Source organism: Lichenostomus cassidix, chromosome 4, assembly GCF_008360975.1.
Source record: "Lichenostomus cassidix isolate B80296 chromosome 4, HeHo_3.0, whole genome shotgun sequence".
NCBI classification, from domain to species: domain Eukaryota; kingdom Metazoa; phylum Chordata; class Aves; order Passeriformes; family Meliphagidae; genus Lichenostomus; species Lichenostomus cassidix.
The window spans coordinates 20559047-20575515 of NC_139484.1; the positions used below are offsets into that span (position 1 = coordinate 20559047).

The 16469-nt window shown below is 39.6% G+C and overlaps 1 protein-coding gene across 4 annotated transcripts in view; it reads right to left on the minus strand.

Annotated features, from left to right (window-relative positions):
* Positions 1-4666: 4666 nt before the first annotated feature.
* The window catches only part of SLC10A7 (solute carrier family 10 member 7), a 143500-nt gene continuing 131697 nt past the window's right edge, over positions 4667-16469 (minus strand). For 2 of the 4 annotated variants that reach the window (XM_085058195.1, XM_085058193.1), the window contains 2 exons: positions 11623-11768; positions 4667-8331 (listed from right to left, as the gene is read on the minus strand). In XM_085058195.1, coding sequence (XP_084914321.1) covers positions 8287-8331; positions 11623-11768 — 191 coding nt within the window. In that variant the 3' untranslated portion in view covers positions 4667-8286. Of the gene's footprint in view, positions 8332-8366; positions 9074-11622; positions 11769-13743; positions 13810-16469 lie in introns of those variants that run through there. The other 2 variants (XM_085058194.1, XM_085058196.1) reach the window with 2 other exon arrangements.

Sequence of the window (16469 nt, forward strand, 5' to 3'; positions counted from 1 at the left end):
TTACCTATAATAATTTCAAGAATAATGTATTCTTGAAAGGTAAGAGGAGCACAGAGTATCTACAACTTCCAGAACAGAGGGAACTGAAACAGTGGAAGATACTGGCATATTTCAGGACCTGGTCCAGGCCCTGGCCATGACACAGAAACAAACACATGGACACAAAGGGGTGTGAAGATGTTCAACTCCACTGTTGGCTCTGGCTTCTCAGGAGACTTGGGGTGCTTCATAATACCAGGCAGGGATAAATAACGGAGCCATTCATTAACACAAACCAGTTACCTCCAGTCTCCAGGTGTGGTTGAGTTCCCTAGAAGCTAAGAATCCACACTTATCAAGAATCCATGCCCACCAGCTCTCTCATTTTCCAAACTGCAAAAAACCAAACAATAATAAGGCCCAGGACAACCATCAGCCCAAATTTTTCACTTCAAGTCAAAGGACAGATTTGACTATTTTTGAAGGACAACTATCACAGCTTTTAAGCAATAATCTGCAGAAGAGATGAATAGCACACTTAGGATCTGCATGATTTATTTGGCAAAGCCTATTAGTTCTTTCTGGAGCAAATTAATAATAATTCTCATCTGTTTGTCAGTGGGAATTTAATGTAGGCTAAAAAGTCATTGAGAGTTTTCTTCAGATGGAAGTCTGATCAAAACAGAACAGAAAAGATGAGTTTGAGAAAAACGCTTAATAAAGTCTTCCTTAAATGAAAGCTACTCAAGACTTGACTGTTAATCAAAAGAACATTACTTACCTTACTCAATATTGCTGTACCAGAATCTGGCAGCAAGTTTTAAAAAGGAGCCCTTTTTCTTTACAGTCATTATTTATAACATCTGAATTATTGCCTATAAATACTCTTTTCTTTCTGCTAATGTATTATGCTTCTGGGATTGTTCAGAGCAAATATTTTGTTAGTAAGAGAAAAAATTCCTAAACTGGGGCTTCTGAAAAAAATAAGCACATTGAAAGCAGCAGCTATTCAAAGAATATCACTGTGCCATCTTAACAGACTAAATTTTATTTTCACTAGTATTAAAAAATGGTGAAATTCCTCACAAAATCTATTTTTAAACATACAAAGCTGCTGCTTGCATTGGAGCATATTTATGAGTATACCAAAATTCAAAATTTCTATTCAAATATAAAAATTCAAACAGGATGAGTTAGCAGAGGGAGTTTGCTGTTGAAAGCAGAGAGTTAGATAAGCAAAATACATTCCTAAAAATATGTGAAATATCAGATTATAGAACACAGAAGATAATGGTTTACTATACATCATGATACACATGGAAGAGTTTTTCTACCTGTACTATGCACATTACTTTAAACCAAAACAAAAAAACCCTACCAAAAAACCTTCTGAAAAGCTGATACCAGCAAGATTTGAAATTTGTTGGGTTTTTTTGAAAAATGTCCTGATAGATACATAAAATGAGATTATTTGTGAATATTGGTATTTGATAGTAGCTATGTATAATTCCTTATGCCCTTTACAATCAGAGAGGTTACACGTTAGTGTTTCATGTCACAAATAGGTGTTACCTGATCACAAACATGATAAAAGTCATGCTCCACCAGCTGCAGCACTTCTGTTCTGTTCCCTGACTCACACAAAACCTCAGCTATCATCATTCCCCTACATTTTTACACCTGGAGAGGGCAGAGAGAGGGGAGTTTGTGAGCACAGCATGGCACAGTACTGTGGGATTTGGCTCCAGCTCCGGGAGAGATCCACACATGATGCTCACAGACAGCCGAGCTGGAGAGATACAGGCTTCTCACATTAACACTCCGTGAGCTGCAGCAAACACAGTTACCATATTAGCTGGCTGAAATTGTGTCTTACTCTTCATGCTATTATGCCTCTGAGATGTATTTTATTTATCAGGGAATTGAACCTAAACAGATGTTGTAGCTGTTTTCTAAAAAAGGGCTTTATGCAACTCACTGTGAGGTACCTAAAAGATTGTTTTGGGGAAGGGGCAGAGTGAACATGTGATGGCAAATACGGTAGTCCTGAGCCACTACTGGGAAATTACAGGTAATTTTTCAGACAGAGACCTAAAATAGACCAAAAAATATCTTTTGTAATTTTTTATAAAGATAGAGGTTCTCCCAAAATTGCTCTCATTTGAAGCAATATTATGAAACAGAACAAGCGAGAATTTGCTGGAGAACTTGGCAAAATACATCAACAGCAGTATGGGATTGCCCAAAGGACTGACAGTGACTCTAATGGATCCAGCAGTGAGCTTCAGGCCTGCATCATGTGGGTGTTCCCTTCCAGGAGAGCTGTGAGTCCTAATGAAGAACACAAGAACAGTAATTTGCATGGGTTTAGTCATTCAGTGTCAGCACAAAAAGCTGAGTTCTGCTTCCCCAAGCATCATCTTGGAAAGCTGCCCTGGTTTCTTGGCTACAGGACAGGGTCTCTAAGAGAGCTTGGAGAGCAGATGAGAGCATTATCTCAGTGATGACACCATAAGGTTCAGTTAGGGACAGCTAACTGTGAGAAGTTAAAATAAAAAAAAAGGGGGGAAAGGCATTTTATCACTTATTTCATCAAGCAGTGTTGACAAGAAGTGGCAAAACTACAAAGGGAAAGCACTGGGAAGTAAAATAATTTTGTGACATCTTGGGTGTGGGCTATGCAGCAGACAAAGGACAGAAACAGGGTAAGACTGGAGTCACAATGCTAAGGAACAGAGGGAGCACAGAACTGCAAAAGCTTTTGTCAATAGAATTTCATACCCAATTATTGTCACAGGACTCTCAAATTTTATTTTCTGCATTTCTCCTGGCAAAAGGCCAGTTCTCACATGACCTCCATAATTTTTTTAATCCTATCAATGAAATTGTCTTTCCTTCAAGGCAGCTCATTTCCATCCCTTTCAAGACAGCTGATCTCCCTTAGTACTTGGAATAATTTCAGAAGAAAACTGACCATAAATAGTAAGTTTTCTCCTACAGAGATGAACCAGCATCAGCATGCTACCATCTGCAAGCCGTTGATTTTGTGACTATTATACTAGATGTAGCCCACCCACAAAGGATGCCACCCAGAGGCTGTTTCCTTCTTCTTACCCAGGTGATAAATGGTTGTGCCAGGTGGCAGTTTTGAACACGGGTGAAGAGTGGATGAGGCACACCAGCACAGGATCCTCAGGAGATGCACAGCCTCTTCTGTGTGCTGCAGCTGCTGGGTATGGGCTGTCCCTCAGAGCATGGAGCACAGTCAGTTCCTAATCTCATGCCTGCTTCTGCTTGCAGGTAGCAACACAGTCAAAGTTCATTTGAACCTACCAGGCAGCGTAAGAATTCACAGGCTATTTTGTTACTTAACAAATCCAGGTGTTTCCATCAGCTCATTATCCTTTCCTGCATAATAATTCCAAAAGCCTTTGATTTACCTGCCCTTCCTGCCCAAAACGGGTCTGAAGGGTAGGTGGCAGGGAGCAAAGCCTGATTCAGCAGCAGCTATTGCTCATTTTCTTGTCACTCTATAGGTCACTGGCTAGCAGAAATCTCTGTGGAAATGCATGTAAAAATATTTTGAAAACTTGGCCTCCACTGATGAGAAAATTAAGTGGTGACTCATGCTCCCATCAGCTCCAGACTTGATTACTGCAATTTGATGGAATGAGAAGCTGATATTCCACCGAGACTGCAATTTGCTTAGGGGAAGAGCTGAGAGGCCTCATTGGCATTAGTTGTTTCCAACACATCTCTCTTGTCCTTTTAATCACTAATAAATTTAATTTCACTTCTCACTGAAGATCTCACTCTCCACCTTTCTGACAAGAGAAACAATCCAGAGGCTGCTTTCATGACCTCTGCTGCAGCTCTAGATGCCAGCATGAGGCAGACCTGCCTGGAGCAATGCCTCCAACCTGCATTTCCTAGCATTGCTTTCTCTAGTCCTGCACAGCTTATCCATGCAATTCCAGAAGATTACTTACCATCCTGCAGGGTTCTTCCTGTTGAATGCGAATTTTACAGGAACAGGACACATCAGCTTGGACGAATTTAAGTCAAAATGCCTCCTCATAGAAGCTGCAGTCTAATGATCACAAGCAGTAATGTGGTTGAAGTAAGAAAATGGCAAAGACCTCGTCCCTGTCTCCTGACATTGTTCTGACAGCAATCCTGTGAGTTTTGGTCTGGGAGACTGGGGCTACCCCATGGAAATAGGGACAAAGAAGATTCAGTTTGTAAGATGCTCCAAAGGGCAGGCCATCAAATCTAAAGCAAAATGCTCTTCATTTACTCTCATCGTGTGCTACATTATCCCTGAGCTTTGTTAGAGCAACGGCAGGGCTCTTCAAACAGCTTCCCTGGGGAGACTGCTCTGCAGCTTAACAACCTTGCACTGGAGATGTGCAATGCAATGTAACCAAGGGCAGAATTTACTCTCTTGTCTATTTAACGTGTTTGCGAGGGACTGCCTGTGTTCCTGGCACTTTATAATAATAGTAATATAAATGCATTTGGATTATAACCAAATGGAGAAACTATGATTTAGCCCTTTGCTGTGTTGTAATTCCCAAATGCATCAACATCTATTTAAGTGCAAAATAGTCTACAGTTTACAAATACAAAGCTGCGATTGTCTGCTGTAAGGGTTCTGTAGGAGATTATGATTCAATACAAAACACAATTCAGTGTCTGAAATTTCATTTTTAATGGCAGAATAACATAAAAAAGTAGCTCTTTCTCCATATGCAGTCTTGCAAAAAAAATGTATCCCAGGGACTTGGCCCTTTCTAGTAATTTCTACATATATAACTGCTCATCTCTTATGCACGTATGCACTCGCACATAAATCAATGTGCTTGCAGACAGACCATATTTCATCTTGCCTTCTAACCTCCTGCTGTCAAGATATTTCCACAGAAAAATGTACACAAATAAAACTAACAGCTCCTTTTTCCCTGACTGCCAGAGTAATGTAGGGGACTACTTCTGTAAAACCAAGCTGCTGATCACTCTCCTTATGCTCTGTGAACATGCACAACTGCTCAGCTTCTGCTGAGATTGCCTTTCTACCACATAACCTGTTCACACTAACTAAAGGATCAACAAGAAAGAACACAACCACATCTTTGATTTTACACTACATTAAAAATTATTTATCTGGATAAGTTACTGGAGTCATCAAAAGTTTGTCAATTTAGTGCACAAAAAGGGAAATAAAATGTTTGAGTAACTCAACACAAAGTGCTAATTCCTGTGTCCTCTGAAATGCTGTTTTATTGTCTGGGTGGGTTTTTTAACTCTGCTATCATTACATGGGATTATAGAGATGCAGAAATAAGAAGCATTGATGATCAAGAAAATCTTCCTGTTGTAACATGGGCAAAGTTCTCATTTGCCATCAGTTTTGCCTGATTATGTTTAATATCAGTTAAATTTGAAACCAAGAAGTTGAAAATATTCAGAACAGTTCTAACCCTTTACTGAAAACCCGTTTAAGTTCTGTGAATTCATTTTCAATTGATAACAATTAGCAGTATTCTGAGAACTTTCTTTCCCCAAGTTCATAAAGTATTTCCAGTTGATGGACTTTTTTTTTTTTTTAAAAAAAGTGAACAGTTTAAATGCTCACCCACAAAAGAATAAAACAGATAACAGAGGTAAAAATTTGACCTATAGGATAAATAATTTTATCTTGTTTTCCTATTAACAAAATTGAATTCAAAACCATTCTGTTTATTAAAGACATATAACAAGTCATAAAACAAACAACAGTCTTTAAACATAACAGAACTGATGTACACAATTAAGTTTCATGAAGTATGGATTTAAAATATGTATTTCAGTTTAGCTTGATATTCCCTTTAGACCAACACCTCCAACACTCGTACACAATATTTAAACTGCCCCAAAGCAATCAACAAGGACTTTGTAAAGACTCTAATGAAACGACATCATAAAACAGTTTGAAATATTCTCAAAGGAAAAAAAACCCCAAAAAACAAAGGATGTGTTAAATGGAATCTAAGCAAGTTGTTAGAAGTACTGAAAGCTGAAGATTCAGTACACAGAGGTAGCTCAAAACTTGCAGTGTTCTGACTATTTAGCATTGACAAAACCACAGTCAGCTACTGTCTGCTTGAACTCTTCCTATGTATTTTAAAAAAGGGAACACTCTTTCTGGGCCTGTTGTCCTGCCATTCAAAACCAACAGAAAGAGTTATTGATTTCAGTGGGATTTGGATTAAGTCTTTATATAGTCTGGAAGTGCAGGTTTATGGAAACAGAACAAAAAGAAACTGTCCTGAGTTTGGAAGCAGTCCCCTGCTGCAAGCAGCATTTTTAAGTCCAGAGGATTTTTTTCCCATATGGAACCAGTTACCACTTAGAATGCTTAAGGAAGTGGAACCTTGAATTTGGCCCAAGAACTCCAGCTCCTCGCAGGCTGGGCTGTTGGTGGATCTGCCTGTGCTATCTAGGGATGCACTGACCAAACTGTGAGCTCACTGCCCACTGCACAGTGAGAGCAGAGCCCTGGGGGACACAGGCAGTGGACACTGTCCCTCAACCCTCTTGCCTGCTCAGCAGGGAGAGCTTGATCCCCTCCAGGGAAGGAAAGAATTCAGCATGTGCCACCTCCTGTACCTTCGTCACATGGTCCTTTTATTGGTGATGCCAACTCTGAACAAGGTGATGCTGTCAGCTCCCCGTGGGTTTCTCATACAGATGGCAACAGGGAGTGGCCATCAGGTAAAGCACCGAGGATTGGTACCAGATTACTTTTTTCCTATTGTTCACAGGACTAAAAGTAACAGACTGGGTAAACCAAGCACATTTTTTTTCACTAAGGCAAAAGGATATGACTTTCACATGCCTATTGTCACACAAAAGATCTTCAGCTTGTGTAAAGGCTTACAGCCTTATCAGAGCTCCAATAATTTACATTTGCTAAAGACCTGCTCTGAGGTGTTTGCACTCAGCTGCACCTTTAGCTGCAATGTTAACCATGACACACATGGAAGCTCTGCATTTATATCGATTCCACACTGACCTATTTCATCCCTTATTTAATATTTTAATGCACAATTGCCAGCACAGTTTTTGCAGATGGGCACACCCTCCAGTCTGGACTAGAGTACATTTCTAAAAGCTTCATCTCCCAGACCAGATGCAGTGCTGGCTGCATGTGTAACTATATGCCTGCATTCCTTTCTCTTCAACGCCTAGAAATAGTATTTTGTATTCCTTTTTCACATAAGTTTATTAGAAAGAGTAATATTATTTTTTAAAAGGTTGTGACTGATTGTCAAACGAGCTAAGATAACATTTCTGTTACTATAAGGATCCTTTTAATTAGCAAAAAAAAAAAAAGTCAACTTTCTTGTCCTCACAAGCTATTATTCATTACCAATGCAGCAATAGAGAAAACATAGCTTGGCTTACTACAATAAAGGCTCTGTTTCAATATTAGCATCCTAAATTCTCCGTGCAGGTCTCTGTGCATTGCACAGGGGGAAGGAAAAGAAAAAAAAAAAGAAAACAAAAAATTTGTGTTCTTCAGCGGTAAATTATAAAAAGGTCTCCTGGCTGCAAACACAAATACTTCACTCATAACCCAAGCACCAGACCATTTCTTTGAAGAAGCTTATGAGGCATTTAAGATATACAATGGCACAATATCATACAATGGAATTGAAAGAATTTTCTTGAGAAACCATTAACTTTGAAGGAATGTCTAGACAACTGTGTCAACAAATGCAAATAATTCATGCTTCTCAGCTTCTATCCATTGGATGGCCCCATGCTGAGTATACACAAACTCAGAAGAAAAAGGCATGTCACAGTCATATGACTAGGGAGTGTAACAGAGTCACACAGAAATTCAAGTCAATCTCAGAAGAAAACCTTCAGAAAGCTCTTCCCCAGGATAAGCCAGCAGTGGGATAGGCTTCTGGTCATTTTGGCTAGTTTAAAACAGAGACTTGCAGCTGGTGCACCCTGGCTTCAAAGCAGGGACAATGGAAGAACCAGCTGTCAGTCATGACCATTCACTTGGTTAGAAAAATAAACTAAAGGACTCCAAAATACTGTACAACCTCTTGCAGCAACCAACAAAGTGGCTTTTGAAAACAATGCTTTTGCCAAAAATGCATCTGTAAGGCACTTAACAGGTATCTTTATATATATATATATAAAAATAAAATATGCACTGAAGCAACATTCACAAAACCCAGTTGTGTCAATTGTCCATGTGTACAGTATAGTACATATATACATTCACTGTGACACAGGCCATCTCCACAATTATACCTTCACAGGTGCTTTGGGCTGCCTGGTTAACTTCAATGCCTGTGAACAGGAAAAAAAACAGTCACTTTTTTAAATCCTTAAAAGACAAACAACAGCACAAGATAAGATTTTTGTTTCTAAGGGACAACAAAACACTGTGTGTACTTGTGGGAAGCTGAGAGAGGAGTCAGCGTGCAGCTGACAGGCTGTGGGTTCTGAGGTGATGTTTTTGTCCCTGATAGCCCATCAACCTCGACTTACACAGAGAGCCTTAACAGAGGAACCACAAGGATTATGGCTACAGGGTCAGTGAAGGAAGCAGATAGGGGTCTCAGATGCCTTTTAGAAAGCAGCTATTTGGACCCCACTCAAAACCACTCGTGGCATGGATAGAAGAGCTTCTGACCCGCTTAGGGAAAGATGGCGAAGAAAATTTGTGCCAACACCTTTGTGTTCCCTGGCGTCCTTCCACATGGCTCAGAGCCTGCTCAGAGGATAATCACTGCTGCAGCCGTGCATGTCATGCACCTCTGATGTTTATACCTCCTTTTCTGAGAAAAGCTAAGAATTAGCCAAAGTCCATCAGCCCAGAGGTGATCTTATGCCAGGGGACACCTGACATCTTTGTAGCTCTGCTGTTGCTGAGGAAGAAGGAAACATCATGACTTTTTTGATGGCAGGGTCCAGCTCTGTGTTCCTCGCAGGGATGGCCAGTTATGGTAGCTGAGCTATTTATTCAGTGTGTGACAGAAGTTCAGCTCAATGCTCATGCTTCCAGTTTGGCAAAGATCAGCCTCTCTAACTAAGGAGAGAAATGTGACAGGCTTGGAAGGTGTTAGGTTTTCAGCTGCTCCTATACACCAATGTGGTCACCGTGAAGGATACTGGCTGCTGGTGTGCTCTGCAGCAAAAAAACCTCAGTGCCTCCTTATGTGGGACAAATTGGCCCAGGTGAGAGGGAAATTAGAGAAATTAGGAAATTCCTGAAATTTGGAACCTCCATTTTTCTGAAGTCTTTTGGGTGAAGAGCCCTGACAGACTGGCATTTGTCTGACTTCTTGTTTCCAGCAGGTTGGCTAAACAAGCAATTTTCAGCCTAAGGAATGCCTGATGGGGCTTCTTATTGTAGATATTAACCTTTAATATTGTACATTTAAAACTTGTAAGCACTGCTTGAAAATCACTCCAGCACAAATGTAAACCCTTAAAAAAACCCCAAACCTTTAAAAATAAATGGACTACATTCCCCTCAGAAACACCAGCATTTAACTATTGTTAAATCCAGCCCTTTGAGATTAGTCTTTTGGGTATTATTCAGCAAGAGACTTTAGAGAGAGAGAGAGAGACATCATTCCACATTTTGTTTGGGGAAACAATTTTTTAACTTTGTAGTTTGGCAGATTCTGCTGCCATATTTACAAAGTTGAAATACCTTAGTGTAGATGAACCTCTAAATATTTAAATTCAATTTCATACAACCCGATCACATGTACTATCATAATTAAGTAAGAATGTCAGTGCAGTTGAGTACTGTGACTGGATAACCGTCTCCCCCTGCAAGAGAGATGCCAAAATGAAGCCAAGGTGTTTGTAGAAAATAAACATCAAGGGTGATGATGACATGTTTATTTTCAAAGCGGGAGACCATTATCCAGTCACAACATTCACTTCTATTATACTTATTGCAACTGTTCCAGACCCAACCTCATTGATTTTTTTCAAAGAGTAATTAAAATAACATTTGTGAATAATACAGAAGACCAACTGAAGAAACTGCAGCAACAGAACAACAATCCCCCAAAGTGGCTCTACAGTGGCATTACAGTCTGATTAGCACAGGAGGTTTATTTGATGCTTAATGAATAAGAAACTAGTGCTGGTGAACTGTAAATCTCTCCAGTACTCGTTGACTGTTCTGATGTTCTGTTTAAAGGCTGTTTCAACTTGCAGCAGCTGACAGCAGCCCCTAAAGGCCATTACTGCCCTGAGAATCAGGGAGGTCTGGATGAGCTCCAGCCCTACTCCTGAGATGCTGAAGAGAAGTCAGCATTGCAGGGATCATTCTGTCACTAGCTGCATTACCTTTAGGCTGTCTTTCTGCAGGAATAGCATGGTATTTTCTTCATATGACCCATAAAGCCTCCTGATAATTTCTGATTAAATGAAAAACCATGACCTCCAGACTGATGGATAATTGCCACTGGATTCTCAGATTTTCCTTTTCAGATAGTCAGACCAGTATGTATTAACAAGGTCTGATTTCTGAACACAGTTCCTGAAAACTGAGAGTTTTCCTGCTTTTTATAGTTCAGGCAATATAGGAAAATCCCTGCTTTAGGGAATTTTAGCATTCAAGATAGCAAGGTTACTTTAGTGGAGTGAAGCTATAAAAATGACAGACACTGGGTTTTGCTGAAAATTGGAAATATGAGTGTTATCAATAAAATTCCTCCATTGGTAAGTAGAGAATGCAGGGTGCTGATGGAGCTGGGCTTCCCACAGTGGGTCCCAACCATCACCGAAAATGGCTGCCAAAGATTGCTTCAGTTGCTGCAGCTTCTTGATTTTTATTATCTCAGAACATCAAAAGACAGCATTAAAGTTGATTTCATGGACTAGCTTTTTGCAGGGTGGTTATTACTGTTCTGAGAACCTGACTAAAACCACTGCAATTATTTCACATAGATCACAGAATGGCTGTCAGGTGTCAATACCCTCAATTTTTACTGAAATAACCATAATTTGAATCAGTAATGTTGATTCCAAACCATCTAGGTTATAATCTATAATCCTACAAGTTATCCTGTGATTTAATTTTGGTATGAAATGTGATACCCCAGACTGCTGTAGACTTCTTGCTATTGCAAAGGGTGACCCAAGTAGGGGCAAAAAAAAAAAAAAAGTTTTCATCCAGCTTCAATCCAGTTCAGGAAAGTGTCCTTATTTTACCTCATTTCCCTAGCTCCCATGCCAGCCAACACATCTTTGTCACTTCTCCATAAAGGAGATCCAAAGCTGTGATTATTAGACAGCTAATGGATGGAGACATTCTTATGGGGCATATTCTGAATTCATAATTTGAATGAATTTGTAATTTGAATTAACTGTAGAGGTCTAACTTCAAGCTTTGAACTTTTTCAGAATCTTTTCAATCCCCTTTTCAAGGGGGATAAAGTTCAGCACTTTTAATTTGATCCTGCTGTGACTATCACTGTCACAAAGGAAGCAAAGAAACAGAAAAGTCCCTACCATGGGATCACCAAGAAGGAACCCCAGGAGTTTAGGACGTGTTTAGGTATTTTTCCCCTCATGGCACACTTGCCATTATAAATCAAATCCAGCAATTCTTACCTTTTGCCTAGAAACCATCCAGGATTTTATCGTTGGTACCAACAGACTGCCAAGAAGGATCTGAGCAGGATGATAGATGAGCAAAGGGACGGAAATTAAGGACAGGTGCTCATAACCCGCAAAGACTATCTTCAGCATGGGAATCCCTGCAGGCAGGAAAACAGGAGACAGACTCTCACCTCAGACTTTGAGCTCCAGATAAATGCAAAGCATTTCATGTTGCATTGACATTTCACAAAAAACCCCCCAAAACCAAACCAAGCAAACAAGAAAAAAACACCCAAAAAATCTCCAAATGAAAATTCAGACATTTTAGAGATTAAAAAAATCCAACCCAAATGAGCGTGAACATGAAAACAAAAAATACATGGCAGAGATAGTTCTGCAGCAGAACAGGAGGAGTAGGGAAAGCCATAAAAGATCTTTTCTATATATGCTAATATTACAGAAAATAAAAACTGCTGCTGAAGACTTGATATGCAATACATACTGCTATAGCATGAATTCAGTTGCTGAGCATAGCTCTGTACTGCTTATTTACTACTTCCTTACTAGGCTGTTTTGAGTTTGCATGATTGTCCTCAATCCAACCTGCCCAACTCCTGCTTGCAACTTTTGCAACCTTTCTTCAGTCTGTTCTCCACTGGGGAAGGCTCATGCTCTCCTTGTACATTCCCACCAGCTGGTGAGCACTCAAATGAGAGCCTTCCTGCTCTGACTGATCCATGAGACAGAAAAGGTTTAGTCAGCTGGGTGAGGTGTGGGATCCTGCCCACAAAGAGTTATGCAGTAGCTGGAGAACAGAAGTCACTAGAACAAGAGTGCTAAGACCTAGAGATGGGCCACTTTTCCTAAGAGCTGGAATTTGCCCTCAACAATGCTAATCCTATCAGACATCTCCATGCACAGTCTTACCGCTTGATATGTAATATTAAGTTTCATTCACTTGTGCAATAATGAAACCAATTATGCCTACTTTGAACATATTACTGTTCAAAATTATCTGTTTAAATCTTGGAACTTTGCTACCTTTGCTGCCTTTGATCCACAAAGGGTAGGTGTGGGCAAAACCTGCAACCAGCTTTGTCTTGCCTGATCAGATATTTACATAGTCACCAACAAGGGCAGCTGTGATTCTTCAGGAGCCTCCTGAGAATGCACCTTATTTTCTCTCTCATCTTAAGCGTCATTCTAGCAATCTTCCTCTGGCATCAACCTTGCAGTGAAGCAGACTACACACAGTTTTCACAGAGCTCATCTGAGTGTCTCATAGAATTACAGAGTGGTTTGGGTTGGGAGGGACCCTAAAGACCATCTTGTTCCACCCCTGCCATGGGAACACCTTCCACCAGACCAGGCTGCTCCAATCCCCACCCAACCCGGCTCTGCCTTGTCTCTCTTCTTAGTAATGACAAAACACTGAGTTTTGTGCCACATACCCTCCATTTCACCATTTCACATACCTCCATTTCAAAGCTATCATATTTATGTAAACTTTTCTTTATATCTTGGATAAATTCCCATTCTCAACACCATTTCAGGTTTCCCTTAATAAAGTTTACTCCTCCCTATGTGAGCAAACAGCTTATTTGTTGAGTATTACAACTTCACCAGTGCCCCACTATTGCTGACACATCTAGGCTTGCTGAAATCTTCATGATGTTTCCACAGCACCTTTTCTTGTAATTATTTTTAATAGCTTCATCACATTACACCACTAAAAATCTCATCCCCATGCTAGCAGCCTTTACCTATGTGTACATTTCTAGGGACAGATTAAATAAAATAAATAAAGGGTTGCATGCTTTATTTCAGTATTGTAATTACCATCAAAACAACATTATGGACCAATCACACAATTGTTTATTATTAAGGCTAATTTCTGGGTCTTGGGAATAAATAGTATTTGGATGGAAATTAAATGGGCATTTGCATTATATTAAGGCATGTAATTTAGCTCAAATGCCCATCATACTGATTTTGTAAATAGATAAAAGTTTTATTGCCTGTTTCCAAGTCTCAACTTGACCCTTGTGGGTCCTTTTCAATTTTCTAATCCCAGAAAAATACACTAGAGTGCTAAGCTATGAACATGCTATATTTCTGTTTGTAAGACAGTACCTGGTGTATTGGTAGTGCAATTTCATCCACAGATCCAAAAACATTTTAGTAAGCTGAAGAGGGCTCCTACAGAGAATCAGAAACACTACAATGACTAGCCTAAGATCACACAGAAAACTAATGGCAGAGATGTGAACAGAACGGATCCAAAGTGACTGAGACATGCTTTAGATAATTGTACATTTTCTGAAAGAAAATATAAAAAATTCCAGACTAAAAGGTAAATTGTCTAGAGGAAAACTATTTCTGTAAACTAGGAAAAGAAAATTAAAGTTGTCAAATATAAATACTAAATACTATAATTAGTGTGACAATATAATTAGATCACTGTGTGGAAAGAGGTTCTTAATTCACAGCTTGTTTAAATACATGTCACAACAATAGGTTCCTGGAAGCTACTAATGTGCAATTAAAGTTCCTGTTATTTACCAGGAAATGCTAACTGGTGAAAAGAAGAAATAATAATAGTTTCTGCATGTAGGGACTAGTCTAATGGAAAAAAAAACCAACAACAACCTTGTTGCCTTTTTATGCACTTTCTGATCTTTATGATTCCAACTTTGCCAGTATACAACTCTCTCAGAAAATATTTCATGACAAAGATCCCCATAGTGTAGTCACAAATGCTTGTGTCAGTAACACTACCACAAAGCTAAACTAAACAGCATGAGTTTTATTTATTTTTAAAAACGCCATCTAAACTTTTTAGTAGCAATATGTAGTAGCTGCAAGCATCAGTATGACTGCTAATGTTTTCCAAAGACATAGGAGTCATGCAAATATCTAATTAGGAAAAATATGCTCTAATAGTTAATTTCACTTCTTTTAAAATGAAACACAAAAACAAGTATATTTTTCCTCATATATAAATCTATATGTCTAAAAACACACTTGGGAAATAAACAAACACTGAAGGCTCATGCCACACACCCATTCACACTACTGTGGTTTATGGAATTACAGGCTTCCAGCAACCTGGTTCAACTCCTCTGCCAAAGACCCTCACTCACTCCATATCATGAGACCTGAGTAACAGAGTTCTCTTCTGTGCTTTGGTGCCAGCTTGGGCAGCTTTGCTCAAAGTGGGGGTTTAACAAGCATCCCATCCTCCTCCAAAGAACGGAGTGGGATGAGAAAGCAGCATGCCACCAGACCAGGACCACAGAGAGCTGCAGGAGAAGGGAGGAAGAACAGAGGTCGTTCTACAGATATCCCTTTCAAACAAGATCATTGGTATTCCCAGCTTTTAACCCCAAATTTCCCTCTTCCCCTTAGTTTGAATGTTTCTCCTACCAGTGCTCACCCCCTATGTTCCCATCCTCCTCACTCTTCAGCTCTGGTATTCAACAGCTCTTTTTCTGTTTGTATTTTCTCCCTTCCTCCTTTTCCCTCCTCTACTCCCACACTTCCAGCCTCCTTGGGTTTACTTCCCAAGACCTTTGATTCTGCTCATTGCAAATGTGTAAATTTTGGGTACTTCCACCAAAATCATTCAGCTCCAGTAAGGGCAAGGGAACCAACATCACAGTTCCACTGCAGCTGAAAGAAGGCAGGCCTGTGATAGGGAGCACATTTTGGTTTTCTCCCTTTTTGTGTCCTCGTTCAGCTCTTTTTTCTTCCACATAAGCACTCTGCAAACCTGAGGAAAGCACAGAGAATGCTGTTTATTCATGACCTTCAAGAGCAGAAGGAAGAGTGAGAGGACTGCTCTTCAATCTGGTATGGAAAAGCCCTCTTTGCTCTCCATTGCTCCAGGGTATTCCAGTTTGGCTCCAAGGCTCTAGGCTATCAGCCCTGGCCAAAGGCCACTATTTCTCTAATAGCCTGCACAACTGAAAGCTATTTAATCCTTCCACCAGCTTTGCACCCAGGATAGCCTCCCTGATCTTCCCCTTTCCCCTTTGCTACTTTCACATTTCGTAGTCACCTTCCTAAAAGGCCCATGAAAATATTATGCTGCACTTCACTACATTTAGTTAACTGTAAAATAATAATAATAAAAAACCCTAAAAGATTTGAAGGTATTTTTAAGATAATTTAAATATAGGACTCTTTTCATCTAGCTATCACTGCAGTAATATAAATGAAGCAAATTAATTTTAATGCTCCAAGGTACTGATTCTGTGTCACTGTCACTGACAGGATCCAACTAGACTTTATGAGATGGCATTTGACTTTATGGAAGTGAGCACTATGCACGCATTTACAATTTTACAGGGACTTTAAGCTGTCATGCTGAAAAATGTTTATAAAACATTAATCAAAAAATGCCTCTTTAATACAATGCATTGTCTGAAAGATGTTAGAAGGCACATATTGTAAATGGATTCTTTTTCTGACTAAAGTAATTTCTACCAAAAGCCTTTCCCCACTGCTATACAAGTACACAGTGTGGAGAGATAAAGAGCACTTTCTCAGCACATTACTACCTGATCCAAACACTTGGGAAATCACTAATGTACAGCATGCCATATTTCCATGTCACACATGACACATTTGTCTAAAATTACCCAACAGAGTTTGACATTGCAGCATATTCCTTAGCAGAGCTTTCAACTGACATCTGCCAAGTAAGAACTTCAAGTAGGAGCTTTCTTCTTCTAACAAGCAAGTAAGAGTTTTCTTTTATCCTATACCCATGATGGAAGTGATAAAACAATAAGTACTGGAAATGAGGGGTTTTTTCTATTTTAATATGTTTATTTTATGCTCGCTGGATGTGTAAG